This window comes from Entelurus aequoreus, linkage group LG23 (genome assembly GCF_033978785.1).
Source record: "Entelurus aequoreus isolate RoL-2023_Sb linkage group LG23, RoL_Eaeq_v1.1, whole genome shotgun sequence".
Classification (NCBI taxonomy): domain Eukaryota; kingdom Metazoa; phylum Chordata; class Actinopteri; order Syngnathiformes; family Syngnathidae; genus Entelurus; species Entelurus aequoreus.
Genome location: NC_084753.1, coordinates 31,272,549 through 31,290,518, shown reverse-complemented (window position 1 = coordinate 31,290,518; position 17,970 = coordinate 31,272,549). Strand labels below are relative to the sequence as shown.

The window sequence follows — 17,970 nt, the reverse complement described above, 5'->3', positions numbered from 1 at the left end:
ACACTGACACGCCCTCAGGAAGAGGTGCTTTAAGACATGGCTAGCTAACTAGCGACTAAAGTCCAGCCCCAGTCTGCAGTGTTTTAGCAACTTCTAAATCAGTAATCCTCGCCTCCATGGCGACAAATAAAGTAAGTTTCTTACAAGTATCATCCCTGCAGGACGAGGAATAGCTAAACATGCTTCACTACACACCGTAGCTCACCGGCATCAAAATGTAAACAAACTCCATTGGTGGATCTACACCTATCAGCCACTGTAATGATACCAAGTACAGTAGCGTTTCTAGTCGATACTACTATGATTACGTCGATATTTTTTGGCATCACATCTTCTTTTGTTTTTTTAAAATGTATATTCTGTTTATGAACTTAAGAAATATGTCCCTGGACACATGAGGACTTTGAATATGACCAATATATAATCCTGTAACTACTTGGTATCGGATTGCTACCCAAATTTGTGGTATCATCCAAAACTAATGTAAAGTATCATACAAAAGAAGAAGAAGTGATTATTATATTTTAACAGAAGTGTAGATAGAACATGTCAAAAGAGAAAGTAAGCAGATATTAACAGTAAATGAACAAGTAGATTAATCATTAATTTTGTACCACTTGTCCTTAATCATTTTGACAAAATAATAGAATCTGTGTTGGCCCTGCGATGAGATGGCGACTTGTCCAGGGTGTACCCCGCCTTCCGCCCGATTGTAGCTGAGATAGGCTCCAGCGCCCACCGCGACCCTGAAGGGAATAAGCGGTAGAAAATGGATGGATGGATGGATAAATGACACAATATGTTACTGCATATGTCAGCAGCTAAATTAGGAGTTTTTAATGGTTTACTTACTACTAAAAGACAAGTTGTCTTGTATGTTCAATATTTTATTTAAGAATAAACTTGCAATAAGAAACATATGTTTAATGTACCCTAAGATTTTTTGGTAAAATAAAGCCAATAATGCAATTTTTTGTGGTTCCAATAATGCAATTTTTTGTGGTCTCCTTTATTTAGAAAAGTACCGAAGAGTACCAAAAAGTATCGAAATAATGTTGGTACCGCTACCGGTACCAAAATATTGGTATGGGGACAACACTAGTTTGTTGGCTCTCATGAAGTCTGCAGTCAGCAGAAATGTGAGCATGAAATGGCAGCTGCCTTACAAACGTATGTACGCTCTCACTCAAAGCTTGTGACCGTGGCGATCACTCGGATATAAATCAACAACGTTGGACTATCAAACACGGCTAGACTAGATGGGTGGACTTTTTCTTGTTGTTTGTTTTCTTGCTGCCCGTCTGAGTGAGCCAAGATGACTGCTGGAGCATCAAGTTGCCTCCACAAAGAGGGCTTTAAACTGCATGTACACGGCAGCAAATCAACTTACGGCCTCATGTCAGTAAACAGTTACACACACACACACACACACACACACACACACACACACACACACACACACACACACACACACACACACACACACACACACACAACGCCCTCCCATTAGTGCTGAATGTCCTTGTCCGATTAGGGCGATCAATGAGACTGTAGCGAGGAGGGAGGAAGAGGAGGATGAGGAAGGTTAAGAAGGAGAACCAAGGGATGAGTCTGTGTAGGGAGGGGGTGGGCCGGCAGCTCCTCCCATAATTAAGTTATCCAGCAGTGCTGGAGGTCCGTGTTTACAGCTTGCTCGCACTCTCCACTCGGCGGACGGACGGCAGAGAGAGCGCTCACTCTTTTCTCGCAAGTCATCTTTGGGTACCACCGGAGCCGAGGACATCCCCGCCATCCCTCCATCGGTCCCGCCTCGGCAGGCCTATAGGAGCCGGGCTTCGCCATCATGTGCGACTGTTTCCACCTGGCCTTCCCGAACTGGCACGCCGCCCCTTCAGGGACAGGTGACCATCCCTTCCTTTAAACCCTTTATGTCCGTCTGACTGACTTTGTGTGAGCTGAGCAACTCGCTGACTCAGCAGTTGTCATGCAGCAGTGGCCGCGTGTGCGTGTGTGTGTGTGTGTGTGTGTGTGTGTGAGGGGAGCGGTGCTGATGCTGACCTGCAGTGAGCGCTGGGTGTGTCGTCTGCAGAGATGTCATCATCTTTAACGTTACCCATGAGGACCTCCTGTGGCAGCCCAGCAGCGACAGGACAGTAAAGACTGTGGCAGGACATAAAAAAAAAAAGATGATGTCGTGCTTAAAGCTGCGGGTCAAATGTGGAATAGAATAAAAGAGCTGCCACCTGTAACATCACTTTTCCCGATACTTGAGAACAATGTCCCTGCATTCTTTACGCTGCAGTGCTGACTTCCTCATGATGCGTCACATTATTTTCCCCCTTCAGGGCTATTAAACGCTGCGTTCAAGTGAGTTGGACGGACGGGGGGGAGGGGAGGGGTGGGGGTTCTTCCAGCCTTATTTCTAAAAGAACATCACGTGTGCCAGCATGGTCAAGTCGAGGTCAAAGTCGGATTCTGCTTGGATGAGTCCTGTTCACGTCGTTGACGGTCTTGATTCTGCACAAATATTAGATTTTACTTGCAAGTTGCGATTGGTGTGATTCATTAACACTACAACTCCCAGCAGGCAGCCAAAAGGCTGTTAGTTTAAAATCTACCATTCAACGACCGACAATTAGCCACCGTTCTTTAGTAAATGCAGCCATTACATTGGAATGGGGTGGACCACTCAAATGCTCAGATTAGGAGGCGGGGCATGCTTGAATAAATGGACGCTTCAGACATCTACTGAGAGTTCTCCTGTGGCTGTAGGACTGTAGGTAATATTAGCTGTAAATATATCTGATATAGGCTCCAGCACCCCCCGCGACCCCAAAAGGGACAAGCGGTAGAAAATGAATGGATGGATGATTAGAAATACTATTTCTTATGTAGTCCATATATTTAAGTGTCCTTTTACAAAAGTGCCATTGAATTTTTTGTTTAAACTTTTTTTTATGTGTTTTTGTTTCTGTAAAATGTTCTTTATAAAGTATTCCTACAGTAAAAAAAATGTTGTGCCATTAAAAAAATTTTTTTAGAAATTACTAACCTTTTTGTGTAAAAAAGACATTTTGTCCACAATGGTTTTACTTTGATCATGTAAAATGGCATACATGTTATTGTAAAATATTAGTTTTCGTCTCAAAATATTTATACAGTGCATAATTCTTGTGCAATGGGATTTTTTTCTTACACAATATTACTTTTTTTTCTGAAAAATACTTTCATAATATATTTGACTTAAATTTTGTAAAATTCCATAATTTTGTCTGTAAAATAAAACATTTTCTCAGACTATTCTTAAAAATGATTGTATGAAAACTTTTTCTCCCAATATTGCAACTTTTTTCTATAAATACATCTTACTTTTTTTCCTAAATATATTCAACTTTAATCATGTAAAATGTCATAACTTTTTCCTAAAATATTCTAAAAAAAAATTCTTAAAATAGGTATACACAATTCTTGGCAAATTCTTCAATTTTATTAAAAAAAACATACTTTTTCTGAAAATATTTGACATTAATCCTGTAAAATGGCATATGTTTTTCTAGTAACATTTTTAATTTCATCTCAAAATATTTCAACATAATTATTTTATGTTTTATTTAACAGTTTTCATCACAAAATTTCTCTAAAAAAAAGACTTTCATAATGTAATTTAAAAACATTTTGTCTTGTAAAAAAAAAAAAATTCTCAGAATATTCCTAAAAATTCTCTCACAATATTGCAAGGTTTTTCGAAAACAAATGTGACTTTTTTCAAAATATATTTGACTTTAATAATGTAAAATGGCATTCATTGTTCTTAAATTTTTAAAAACTTCTTAAAATATTTTTTTCTTAAAATATTTCTACACATTTCTTGTAAAAAACATTTTTCTCAAAATATTGCATTTTTCTGAAAAAACAAAACAAAACATTTTTTACAATATATTTGACTTTAATCTTGTAAAATGGCATCATTTACTTTTAGTAAAATATTAACTTTTCTCTCAAACTACGCCGACATAATTCTTGTAAAAAAAACAACTTTTTCAACATAACATTAACTTTTTGGTGAGAAAAAAAAAAGATTTTTTTCTCCACAATATTTTAATCAAGTAAAATGGCATAAATTATCTTGTAAAATACAAAATGTTGTCACAGAATATTCTTACTTGTACAATGACATATTTTTTCTCACAACATTACTAACTTTTTTGTAAAAAACAAAAAATACTTTTCTAAAATACATTTGCTTTTTATATTGTGAAATGGCACATAAATTTTTCTTTAAAAAATTCAAACTTTAAATGTACTTTTATCCCTGTGGTTGATTTACAATCGTTTCCACCTTCTATGAAGGTTAACCTCCTTGACATAGACTCAATTCTAGCGTTCATGAGGGTTGATAGTCAAGAAATAGGGATAAAAAGCGTGGCTAAAATTGATGGCCGTTTATCCTCTCTGACCTTCTTATGATGTTAATTTTGTTTACTTCCAAGGCGTGGGAAGCAAATTGAAGTCAGCAAAGTTAACTAAAAAGTGAGGTTACTCTAATCCGACTCTAACTAGTGAGCACACAGCAGTGTCAGGTACAGTCATGGTCAAAAGTTTACTTACACTTGTAAAGAACATAATGTCATGGCTGTCTTGATTTTCCAATAATTTCTACAACTCTGATTTTTTTGTGATAGAGTGATTGGAGCACATACTTGTTGGTCACAAAAAACATTCATGAAGTTTGGTTCTTTTATGAATTTATTATGGGTCTACTGAAAATGTGAGCAAATGTGCTGGGTCAAAAGTATACATACAGCAATGTTAATATTTGCTTACATGTCCCTTGGCAAGTTTCACTGCAATAAGGCGTTTTTGGTAGCCATCCACAAGCTTCTGATTGAATTTTTGACCACTCCTCTTGACAAAATTGGTGCAGTTCAGCTAAATTTGTTGGTTTTCTGATATGGACTTGTTTCTTCAGCATTGTCCACATGTTTAAGTCAGGACTTTGGGAAGGCCATTCTAAAACCTTAATTCTAGCCTGATTTAGCCATTCCTTTACCACTTTTGACGTGTGTTTGGGGTCATTGTCCTGTTAGAACACCCAATTGTGCCTAAGACCCAACCTCCGGGCTGATGATTTTAGGTTGTCCTGAAGAATTTGGAGGTATTCCTCCTTTTTCATTGTCCCATTTACTCTTTGTAAAGCACCAGTTCCATTGACAGCACAAAGATAAGACCTTCTGCAGGAAAGTTCTGTGGTCAGATGATATTCTTGTACAATGTACCAGCATAGCTTTGAGGTTATTTCCAACCCTGCCCTCCAACGACCAGACCGGACTAAGCGAGTGAGAAAGACCTGTTGAAGACTGAAGATGCGAAAAATGCTGGTTTTGCATCTTGGGACTGCGGGACATTCGCGGTCAAAGACAAATTGTTAGGAGTTTGTATTGCCCTTTGCAAGTGAGCAAAACAACTGTTTTGTTCTGCAAAGGAACGGACGTCTAGACTTCAATAAGTTCATCTATCTCCAAGTGCTTGAATGTCTCAAAAGTTTCAAACAATTCTAGCGTCTTTGATCATCCAAAAACCGTAATGTGGCTCACCGCTAAACAGTACACCTTTCCAGACCCATGCTGGCTGCACATATTTTAACAAAGTTTAGTGGCACGTATAATTAATCCTGCTAAGTAACAAATAGTCAGGAATGAAAGCATTTGGCCTCTGGAGAGTTAACAATGAATTATCAACATAATACTATGTTTCATCGATTTGCTTTCAACCAGATTATTTTAAAGGGGACATTTCCTTGTTGTCTAGATCAGGGGTTCTCAACCTTTTTGAACTTGGGGCCCAACTTTTTCACTACAGAGGTGCCCGGCGCCCACTCAAAGATCACCACTGAATTAGTCATTTTACCCTTGATTCGAATCATATTCAATGATTACTGTATATCTTACCTACTTACAGTTTACAACCTTGTCAAATTATATGAAACCATTTGTCAATCACAAAGACTAGTATTTATTTAACACATAAACCTTAAGCTTAGGTCAGGCTGATTAGAAAAATATGTACTAACTAAATACACTGCATAAGAAGGGACTCATAAATAACTGATAAAAATTAAATGTATATGAGATTATGTCGTGCTAAAATAAATAAACTAAATGAATAATGACTAGCGCACTCAAGCACATTCAAATATTAAGACTGAATTAAAAATCTTACTCTTGAGTTTAAAACTGATGAAAACTACATTTACATACAATTACCTTTAAAATTATAATTCTAACTGAATTAATAAGAAACCATAATACTATATGTGTTTCTTAAATAAACTATCAATAAAATTTAAGTGCAAATGACAATACAGCTTTACCGCTTTAGTCATAATTTTTGCGCTTAAGAAACTTATTTTTGTTTGATATTGTCATTACGGCCACAAGTGGTGGAAAAGTGTATTACAATTGAGTACCACTGTGGCCCGTACGGACCACAGCTGAGAAACAAATATTTTTAACGGTTAGGAAAAACTGGTCTAGATAATCCATCTATACATTTTATTTTACCGCTTCCTCACCAGGGTCACGGGTAAGATAGAGCCTATCCCAGCTGACTTCGGGCGAGAGGCGGGTTACACCCTAGACTTGTCGCCAGTCAATTTTAGGGCGCGTATAGAGAAACAACCATTCACACTCACATTCATACCGATTAACAATTTACAGTTTTCAATTAACGGTCGAGCAGCCGGCCAGAAACCTGAGGGTTCCTGGTTCGAATCCAGCTTCTGCCATCCTAGTCACTGCTGTTGAGTCCTTGGGCAAGACACTACACCCACCTTTCTGCCAGTGCCATCAACACTGGTGTAAATGTATATTTACTAGCGTTACACATACAACCGCTTTTACACGCAAATAACCGGTAAGGACACTGATAAATTGTGACTTACAGCTTTCTCTTGGGGTTCTTCTACAAGACCAAGTCTTTCAGTAGCTCCTAATACAACTTTGTACGTGTCAATGTTGACAAAACAGTGCAGTGCAAAACGTCAGGACCAAATAAGCACAGAAGTATTTTTCTTTTGTAGACATCAGAGCAGGCGGGAGGGCACGAAACGGAAGGCTTCCGCCAACAGTCTCGGCTCAGCCTGATGCAGAGTAGGAGGGGTAGCAAGCTACCATGGGCCAGGCATTAAAAACTGCATGCAAACTCCATTCAAATGAATTAACCTTTCTGACGCTTTGTCATTGTTTAACATTTGTATCCATAAGAGAACAATCTTTAAAGGAAACAGCTCTCAAATAGTAAAACACTAGAAGCTAAAATAATTCAAAGGATGTCAAATCAAAGACAAATAAATACTGTAACTAAACTGCACAGCTGTGTAGGTGCCTTCAAAATTGATTTAAACCAGGGGTGTCCAAACCTTTTGACTTGGGGGCCGCATTGGCCTAAAAAAATGCGGCCAGGGGCCAATATGTATATATGTATATACATATGTGTGTATGTATATATGTGTATATGTATGTATATATGTATATGTATGTATTATTGTTTATGTATATATGTGTATATATAAATATATATAAGTATGTATGTGTGTGTACAATGTACATATTTGTGTATATATACATGTGTACATATTTTATTGATATAATGTAGCTGAGATAGGCTCCAGCGCCCCCCGCGACCCCGAAGGGAATAAGCGGTAGAAAATGGATGGATGGATGAATAATTAATATAATTGGATATTAAGAGTATGTGAAAGTTCGACTCCTACCTTGTTTACTTCTGTGACGACCTCCTAAAATGTTTGTAATCAATCAGAAATATCAAACAGCTGAAATGCGTCAAACATGGATAAGTGTTGAGAGAGTGTTTTGCATTTTTCCCATCATGCATTGTAATCGATTTAAATGGGTGTAGTATAAAAATGCTTATGGTGATTGGACGTTTTTTTTAAAAAATATCCACAAAGTTCAGTGAGCCGGGTGTGTTGTGTGTGACAATGTATGTTGACTTTTGGTGTTGATTGAATTTTTTTGAGCCATGAGTAGGGAAGGTTGTTTGGATTAGGTCATGTAAGTAAATGCTGAGCTGTATTTTCTTTAACGCACAATTCATGGTCTTTTATCTGATTTCTTTACGTTGTCCACAAGATGGCGGAACATTTGTAGCAATCAGATTGTCAGATATTCAAAATTAATTTGGAAACACCCCGTGGTCCAGATTCTTTATCAAACCCATGATGTCTCACGGGTCAAACTGAAGACGTTGGTGGTCCGCACTTAGGACGCGGAACGTAGTTTGGATACCCCTGATTTAAACTTTTGTCAGCATAATGCGGTCCAACTGTAACAGAGCTCAGGAAATGTTTGTTTTGCTCGTCTCATGACATCTGGTGAATAAAGGCAGATGAAAATGTGAAATTTGAGGATTATATTGCATAAATTGTGGTTCGTTTTCAGGGGATGAATATATTGAAAGCACGAGACTTTGCGGTCGCATGTTCAAATCATGCAGAAAATCTAATTGTGTTTCTTGGCTTCCACTTTATTATAATTTAGATGCAAACAAACTTAGCCGCAGTAAAGGGAACTTGTGTCCAAAGATTGAGAAGAATTCACATCCAAGAGCTCAAATAAACAGCTGTACGACTTTTGATTAGTTTAGTCTTGGACACAACACAGTCTAGTTATGTCAGTGAACCGGGGACAGCTAACGCAATCAGACAGGAAACTATATTTTAATTACTTTATGTTTTGTTTTGGCAAGGCACGATGAGTACAATCAGCAGTAACACAAACGCAGACCTTTGAGTGTCAGGGCATTGTGCTAAAGATAAGGCAACGTGATCAGAAGCACTTGAGCAGCTAGGGAGGAGCCACACCCTGCGCGTGCAGTGCTGCAGTCGCAACCTACGAGGAATCATGCAGCAGCTGCTGCGTCTAAAAGGCTGCCTTAGCCCTTCTATACAGGTGCATCTTACATCATCAGAAGATAATGAAAAAGTTCAAAAATGTTTGTGGGAAAATTAATAGATAGTTTAGATGCATTATACATACATTACAACATTCCAAGCATTTAATTCTTATCATGTTGATGATTATGGTTTACAGATAATAAAAACAACAATTTTAGTGTCTCAGAAAATGTGAATACTACATAAAATCCTTTTTTGTTATAAATGTCTGAAGTGTATGCTGATTTCTATGCACCCATTGTTTGGGTGGGTCTCTTTTTGCATGAATTACTGCAGTGTGGCACAAGGGCCATCTGCCTGTGGCACTCTGCGGATGAAATGTCTGTATTTTGGGGTCTGGTGTGTCTCATCTAGGCTTGTCCCAATACCAAAATATATTTCGATACTTTTCTAAACAAAGGGGACCACAAAAAAATGGCACTATTGGCTTTATTTTAACAAAAAATCTTACGGTACATTAAACATATGTTTCTTATAGCAATTAAAGAACAATTTTGGCCTTAAACAAAATAGTGAACATACTATACAAATTGTCTTTGAGTAGTAAGTAAACAAACAAAGGCTCCAAATTTGTCTGCTGACGTATGCAGTAACATATTGTGTCATTTCTCATTCTATTATTTTGTCAAAATTATGAGGGACAAGCGGTAGGAAATGGATGGATGGAAGCTGTAAAAATGGATTATTAATCCACTTGTTCATTTACTGTTAATATCTGGTTAAATATATCAAAATGTAATCTACACTTCTGTTCAAATGTAATAATCACTTATTCTTCTGTTGTTTGGATACTTTACATTAGTTTTGAATGATACCACAAATTTAGGTATCGATCCGATACCAAGTAGTTACAGGATCATACATTGGTCATATTCAAAGTCCTCATGTGTCCAGGGACGTATTTCCAGAGTTTATAAACATAATATGAATTTTTTTAAAAAGGAAAAAAGATTTTGCGACGATAAAAAAATATCGATGTAATCATAGTAGTATCGACTAGATACGCTATTGCACTTGGTATCACTACAGTGGATGTTAGGTGTAGAGTCACCCATGGCATTTGTTTACGTTCAGGAACGCTATCTATTGTTAGCGGTGACGCCGGTAAGCTATCATATCCTCCTACGGCAGGGGTCAGGAACCTTTTTGGCTGAGAGCCATGTAAGCCAAATATTTCAAAATGTATTTCCGTGAGAGCCATATAATATTTTTTAACACTGAATACAACTAAATGCGTGCATTTTTAAGTAAGACCAACATTTCTAGAGTATAATAAGTCTCTTATTCTTTTTAATAACATTGTTATTCTAAAGCTAACCAATAATAAATAAAATACTTCTTACCATTAATTCGACTTCTTGAACAGGTGCGATAGAAAACGGATGGATGGATTAAAATGCATGAGAATGTTTTATAATTTGAACGTTATTTTTAACACTGTGATTACCAGCGGAATTATTCACTACTTATCGTGTTAAGCAATGTCGGCTGAGATTTATATGAGAGCCAGATGCAGTCATCAAAAGAGCCACATCTGGCTCGAGAGCCATAGGTTCCCTACCCCTGTCCTACGGTGTGTAGTGGAGCATATTTAGCTATTCCTCGTCCTGCAGGGATGATACTTGTAAGAAATGTACTTTATTCGTCGCCATGGAGGCGGGCATTAATAATTTAGAAGTAGCTAAATCACTGCCAACTGCGGATGGATGTTAGCTGCTAGATAGCTAGCCATGTTTTAAAGCACCTCTTCCTGAGGGCGTTTCAGTGTTGTAGCTTCACCTTTATCTTTAGTTTTTAGGCCAAAATGCGTCCATTCTCCCTTTTCTCTCTACACACTGTGTCTGCTTTAAGTACTCTGTGATATTTTGCGCAGCAGAACATGCTCCTCTGCTTGTAAAACCAGCAATGTCATGAAGTGACGACGCCCCGTCATGCCCATTAAAAAAGACAAAAAAAAAGAAGAAGGGGGAATCGATACTTTTCAAACAGAGTATAGTACCGTTTTTGATTCATTAGTATTGCGATACTATCCTAGTACCGGTATACTGACAACCCTAGTCTCATCTACAATGCCCCATAGATTTTCTATGCGTTCAAGTCAGGCAAGTTTGCTGGCCAATCAAGCACGATAAGACTGTGGTCTTTGAACCAGCTTTTGGTACCTTCAGAAGAGTGGGCAGGTGCAAAGGGAAAATGGAATCAGTATCTCCTTTAAGCTTGTCAACAGATTGAAAAGTTGAGGGCTTGATCTACTAAAGGTCTGCGTGTATTAAAACATTGATAGCGCACGGAAAGTTGATCTACTAAGCTCATGCACAGAGGACTGTGTCTCTTAAGTGAGCATAATAAGGACAGTCCATTTAGCGAGTCTGTCTTCATGAGTGTGCAGAATATATGCTCATCATCATAACGCCCACAATACTGGGAGGAGAAGATGCGAATATGACTATTTAGCAAACCCAGCGGGATTTATCAAGACTAAAACTGTTTTGCGGGAGCTGTTTTGCGTCTATATGTGCGTGTAAACTGGCAGTTGCGCAGAAATAACGGTGAGAAAGGAGGAGGTCGCGTTGCAGCTCCTTCCCACGTACGCTTGTCACTATATATAGACTGTCAAAAATAAGAATAATATTCAGCAATATCATTTTATAATTGTATAGCTGCTAGATGACTTAAAGGCCTACTGAAATGAATATTTTTTATTTAAACGGGAATAGCAGATCCATTCTATGTGTCATACTTGATCATTTCGCGATATTGCCATATTTTTGCTGAAAGGATTTGGTAGAGAAAATCGACGATAAAGGTCGCAACTTTTGCTCGCTGATAAAAAAAAACCTTGCCCCTACCGGAAGTAGCGTGACGTCACAAGCGGTAGTGCTGCTCACAATTCCCCGTTGTTTACAATGGAGCGAGAAATATTAGGAGCGAGAAAGTGACGATTACCTCATTAATTTGAGCGAGGATGAAAGATTTGTGGATGAGGAACGTTAGAGTGACAGACTAGAATGCAGTTCAGGAGATATCTTTTTTCGCTCTGACCGTAACTTAGGTACAAGCTGGCTCATTGGAATTCACACTCTCTCTTTTTTCTATTGTGGATCACGGATTTGTATTTTAAACCACCTCGGATACTATATCCTCTTGAAAATGAGAGTCGAGAAGGCGAAATGGACATTAACAGTGACTTTTATCTCCACGACAATACATCGACGAAGCTCTTTAGCATGAGCTAACATGATAGCATCTGTCTCAAATGCAGATAGAAACAAAATAAATAAATCCCTGACTGGAAGGATAGACAGAAGATCAACAATACTACTATCAGGAGACACCGAACCAAACACTGGACATGTAAATACACGGTTAATGCTGTGCCGCCTGTCGAAGCCTGGCAATGCTGTTGCTAACGACGCTAACCTAGCAACGGGACCTCGTCAGAGTTATGATAAAAACATTAGCGCTCCACCTACGCCAGCCAGCCCTCATCTGCTCAACACCCGTGCTCACCTGCGTTCCAGCGATCGACGATGCGGTCGGCGACCCGGAGACGTAGGAAGTCAAGGTGAGGTCGCCGGCGCTAGCGTCTGCTATACAACAAAGTCCTCCTTGTTGTGTTGCTACAGCCAGCCGCTAATACACCGATCCCACCTACAACGTTCTTCTTTGCAGCCTCCATTGTTCATTAAACAAATTGCAAAAGATTCACCAACACAGATGTCCAGAATACTGTGGAATTTTGTCGAAGAAAACAGAGTGTCCAATAGGGTCCAAACACTTCCGTGGACCTCGCGACGTCACGTGCATACGTCATCCTCCAAAGGCGTTTTGAACCGGAAGTTCCCCGGGAAATTTAAAATTGCACTTTATAAGTTAACCCGGCCGTATTGGCATGTGTTGCAATGTTAAGATTTTGTCATTGATATATAAACTATCAGACTGCGTGGTCGCTAGTAGTGGGTTTCAGTAGGCCTTTAAGACAGGTGTATCAAACGTACAGCCCTCGAACAGGTTTTATATGACTGTGCTAAGTATGAAAACGAGCTGAGCTTTTTAACGAAAGCAACTGCTGTTCTAAATGTGTCCATTCAATTCTGTTAGGCAAGCAAACGATTTATAGTGGGGCCAAGCAAGACGTACACGGTAAAGCGTGCCTGCGGCTCCTAACCTTCGACCCAAATGCAACGTAAAACCTGCCGCTTTACATCTTCTGCTTGGAACACATCCTGTTTTGGCATCTTCATTGGACTAAAATGTCTGTCAAAAAAAAGAAAAGTGGACACATAGTGTAGCTCAACCGTCTTGAATAGTCTATACCTGTGTTCGTATCGTTTGTTGAGTTAGCACAGGAATAATACGTGGACATGACAAATGAGGTATTTGATACTTAGAAGAGTTTTCATCTATTTATTTTTCAATCCCAGATATGCTGCGACTTTAAATTTGATAACTTTGTAGATGAACTGAGACAAAATCTAGGTTCATTGTGTTCTTTGTAGTGTTTTTTTTGTGAAACTGCACAATTTTTTTTCCTCAAATTTTTCAACAAACTTAGTGTTTTGTCCAGAGAATTATTTGTGATTTGTACATTTTCAGAAGACCAAAAGTGAAACAAACAAAACAATCTAAAGCCCACTTGGGAATAGATTTTCCTCCATGTGGTCCCTAGACTAAAACGAGTTTGACACCCCTGACTTAAGAGGATGATAAAAACAAATTCAAATGATGCGTTTTGGTGTCTGCTGGCATTTTTTTAAGGGGTGGCAGCTGCATGGCTCATGTGGTAGAGTGTTTGTCTCCCAACCTGAAGGTTGCAGGTTCGATCCTTAGTTTCCCTGTAATTAAATTACTAATGAACTACTCTTCAATAAATGTAATTAATTAATGCCTTACTTTAAAAACAAACCCGTTTCCATATGAGTTGGGAAATTGTGTTAGATGTAAATATAAACGGAATACAATGATTTGCAAATCATTTTCAACCCATATTCAGTTGAATATGCTACAAAGACAACATATTTGATGTTCAAACTGAAAAACTTTTTTTTTTTTTTGCAAATAATCATTAACTTTAGAATGTGATGCCAGCAACACGTGACAAAGAAGTTGGGAAAGGTGGCAATAAATATTGATAAAGTTGAGGAATGCTCATCAAACACTTATTTGGAACATCCCACAGGTGAACAGGCAAATTGGGAACAGGTGGGTGCCATGATTGGGTATGAAAGTAGATTCCATGAAATGCTCAGTCTTTCACAAACAAGGATGGGGCGAGGGTCACCACTTTGTCAACAAATGCGTGAGCCAATTGTTGAACAGTTTAAGAAAAACCTTTCTCAACCAGCTATTGCAAGGAATTGAGGGATTTCACCATCTACGGTCCGTAATATCATCAAAGGGTTCAGAGAATCTGGAGAAATCACTGCACGTAAGCAGCTAAGCCCGTGACCTTCGATCCCTCAGGCTGTACTGCATCAACAAGCGACATCAGTGTGTAAAGGATATCACCACATGGGCTCAGGAACACTTCAGAAACCCACTGTCAGTAACTACAGTTGGTCGCTACATCTGTAAGTGCAAGTTATAACTCTTCTATGCAAGGCGAAAACCGTTTATCCACAACACCCAGAAGTGCCGTCGGCTTCGCTGGGCCTGAGCTCATCTAAGATGGACTGATACAAAGTGGAAAAGTGTTCTGTGGTCTGACGAGTCCACATTTCAAATTGTTTTTGGAAACTGCGGACGTCGTGTCCTCCGGACCAAAGAGGAAAAGAACCATCCGGATTGTTATAGGCGCAAAGTTGAAAAGCCAGCATCTGTGATGGTATGGGGGTGTATTAGTGCCCAAGACATGGGTAACTTACACATCTGTGAAGGCGCCATTAATGCTGAAAGGTACATACAGGTTTTGGAGCAACATATATTGCCATCCAAGCAACGTTACCATGGACGCCCCTGCTTATTTCAGCAAGACAATGCCAAGCCACGTGTTACATCAACGTGGCTTCATAGTAAAAGAGTGCGGGTACTAGACTGGCCTGCCTGTAGTCCAGACCTGTTTCCCATTGAAAATGTGTGGCGCATTATGAAGCCTAAAATACCACAACGGAGACCCCCGGACTGTTGAACAACTTAAGCTGTGCATCAAGCAAGAATGGGAAAGAATTCCACCTGAGAAGCTTAAAAAATGTGTCTCCTCAGTTCCCAAACATTTACTGAGTGTTGTTAAAAGGAAAGGCCATGTAACACAGTGGTGAACATGCCCTTTCCCAACTACTTTGGCACGTGTTGCAGCCATGAAATTCTAAGTTAATTATTATTTGCAAAAAAAAAACAAACGTTTATGAGTTTTAACATCAAGTATGTTGTCTTTGTAGTGCATTCAATTGAATATGGGTTGAAAATGATTTGCAAATCATTGTATTCTGTTTATATTTACATCTAACACAATTTCCCAACTTATATGGAAACGGGGTTTGTATGTTAAATGCAGTTGAAAGACGTTTATGAGACCAGCATCTGTGTGAGTGTGTATAAAAGGCGGTGTCTGTTGCAAAGCGACGTGTGACGTCAGGGTTTCAGCTGAATTGTATTTGTTAGCTTTAGCAGTTTGTCAGCTCTGAAGGCTTTTCTGTTGAAAATTTTCACCAGCTTGTGTTACCTCTGGCTAATAAAGAGGGGGCCCCCCCACGTCGGCTGTGCGCGCAGGTGAAGGTGGCGGGTTGTCGGTGACGGCAATGCGCGGTAGCGCCAGCCCCTTCCTCAGCTACAGTACCTGCCGAGCCCCCCGCAAACAGCCGTAGCAAAGGCACATCAAAAAATACTGCTATGGCGGTATTGTCAAAAATATATATCGCTTTTCTAAAATATACCGGTAATAACTGTAATACCGGTAATACACCCAGCCGTATTTTAACACATAGCAAAACTGGAGCACGGTAACATGAATGTGCAGTAAATGAGCGAAGCTATTATCATGTTTTTCTGATTTATAACACCAAAAGACATACAAGGTTTGATCAAATTAATATAAATGTCAAAGAGATTCCATGGTCATTTTGTAGGATAATGAGCATGAGCGGTCACATGATCCGTGGCGTGCATGTGGGAACCTCAGTTCCCTTCAACAACGACAAAACTACTACTCGCGGCATACTTTGTGACAGACAACGATTACTTTGGGACAAATTATGATCCAGGGTCTTATATTTTTTTGCCTGATTATAAGGAGGATGAGCAACAAGTTTTAGAAGCTGTGTACTAGACAGACATCATGCAGCTGTGTGGCTAAGTGCTAAACAAGAAATAAGAACATAATAAAACACTTACTGTACATAGTTTGCTTTCATTGGGATGCCGACTGATAGGATGTTCATATATTCCCGTTCAGATGAAAAAATATAATCATAATCCTTGGGAAGGGTTAAAAAAAAAGTTGCCGCACAAGCGTTTTTTGTGTGTCTTTCTGGCCATCTCCAGGTATAAGTTGGATGTCACAGATGACCAGCTTCTTGGTTTTTGGGAACAACCCTTGAGAGGCATTATTTATAATCCTCAATGAACTTTCACCAATTGGAGACGAAGCAGCAGCAAGGCACCGGCTCAATATGTCAATACAGCAGCGATTATAAACACAGTATTGCTAATACTTGGTTAATCTTCAGGTCACGAGATGGAAATAGAGTATTGTTGGCGGTTTTTGGGTGATTATTTAGAGGGCTTTGTGGGCGGAATAGAGGACCCCCGTTGACTCCATTGTATTATATTATGTATTGTTGACTTTTGCTAGGGTTTATTTACGATTCAGAATGCATAAAAAAAGAAAAACATATGTGTTTGTGTCTTATAAAGGGAATGTGAATGATAAAGAGCATGATGAATGATTTATACATTTTCAGAATGTGCTTGTTCTATTTTTAAACAAAGAAAACAACCTGAAGTTGTCTGTATTTTTAAGTTATCGTGCCGTGATTTTACCAGTCCAGTCCACTTGGGAGTAGATTTTTCTCCATGTGGCCCCCGATCTAAAATGAGTTTGACACCCCTGCCGTAGACAGACTGTCAAATAAAATATAACGACTCTTAAAATAATTACTTAACGTGACCACACATTTTAGTTTGTCATAGTTACAAACTATGCGGGACTTCTTTGCCATCCCTGTGGAGGTTGGGGACATTGAACAGGAATGGGCAATGTTCAAAGCCTCTATTGCTAAAGCTGCAGCTGCGAGCTGTGGCCAGAAGGTCTTAGGTGCCTCAAGGGGCGGTAACCCTCGAACACCCTGGTGGACAGTGGTGGTCAGGGAAGCCGTCCGACTGAAGAAGGAGTCCTACCGGGGTATGTTATCCAAGGGGACTCCGGAGGCAGTTGCGAGGTACCGACGGGCCCGAAGGGCAGCGGCCGTGGCTGTGGACGAGGCTAAGCAGAGGGTGTGGGAGCAGTTTGGGGAATCCATGGAGAAGGACTATCGGGCGGCTCCAAAGCTGTTCTGGAAGACCATACGGCACCTCAGGAGGGGTAAGCAGGGAACCATCCAAGCTGTGTACGGCAAGGATGGGACTTTGCTGACTTCAAGTGAGGAAGTCGTAGGGCGTTGGAAAGAGCACTTTGAGGAACTTCTGAACCCAAATACATCAGATACACCCTCCCTGATAGGAGCAGGGCCTGAGGATGATGGGGGATCGACGTCGATCTCTTGGAGTGAAGTCACTGAGGTAGTTAGACAACTCCACAGTGGCAAAGCTCCGGGGGTTGACGAGATCCGTCCAGAAATGCTGAAGGCTCTGGGTGTTGATGGGCTGTCTTGGTTGATACGCCTTTTCAACATTGCATGGAAGTCTGGGACAGTGCCGAGGGAGTGGCAGACTGGGGTGGTGGTTCCCCTTTTCAAAAAGGGGGACCAGAGGGTGTGTGCTAATCACAGGGGCATCACACTACTCAGCCTCCCTGGGAAAGTTTACGCCAAGGTACTGGAAAGGAGGGTCCGGCCAATGGT

The 17,970-nt window shown here is 39.7% G+C and overlaps 1 protein-coding gene across 1 annotated transcript in view; it reads left to right on the top strand.

The window, feature by feature from the left end:
- The first annotated feature begins 1,783 nt into the window (after positions 1 to 1,783).
- LOC133640841 (neuroblast differentiation-associated protein AHNAK-like) overlaps positions 1,784 to 17,970 on the top strand; it is a 41,797-nt gene continuing 25,610 nt past the window's right edge. The window contains exon 1 of the mRNA XM_062034521.1: positions 1,784 to 1,901. Coding sequence (XP_061890505.1) covers positions 1,844 to 1,901 — 58 coding nt within the window. The 5' untranslated portion in view covers positions 1,784 to 1,843. The remainder of the gene's footprint in view (positions 1,902 to 17,970) is intronic.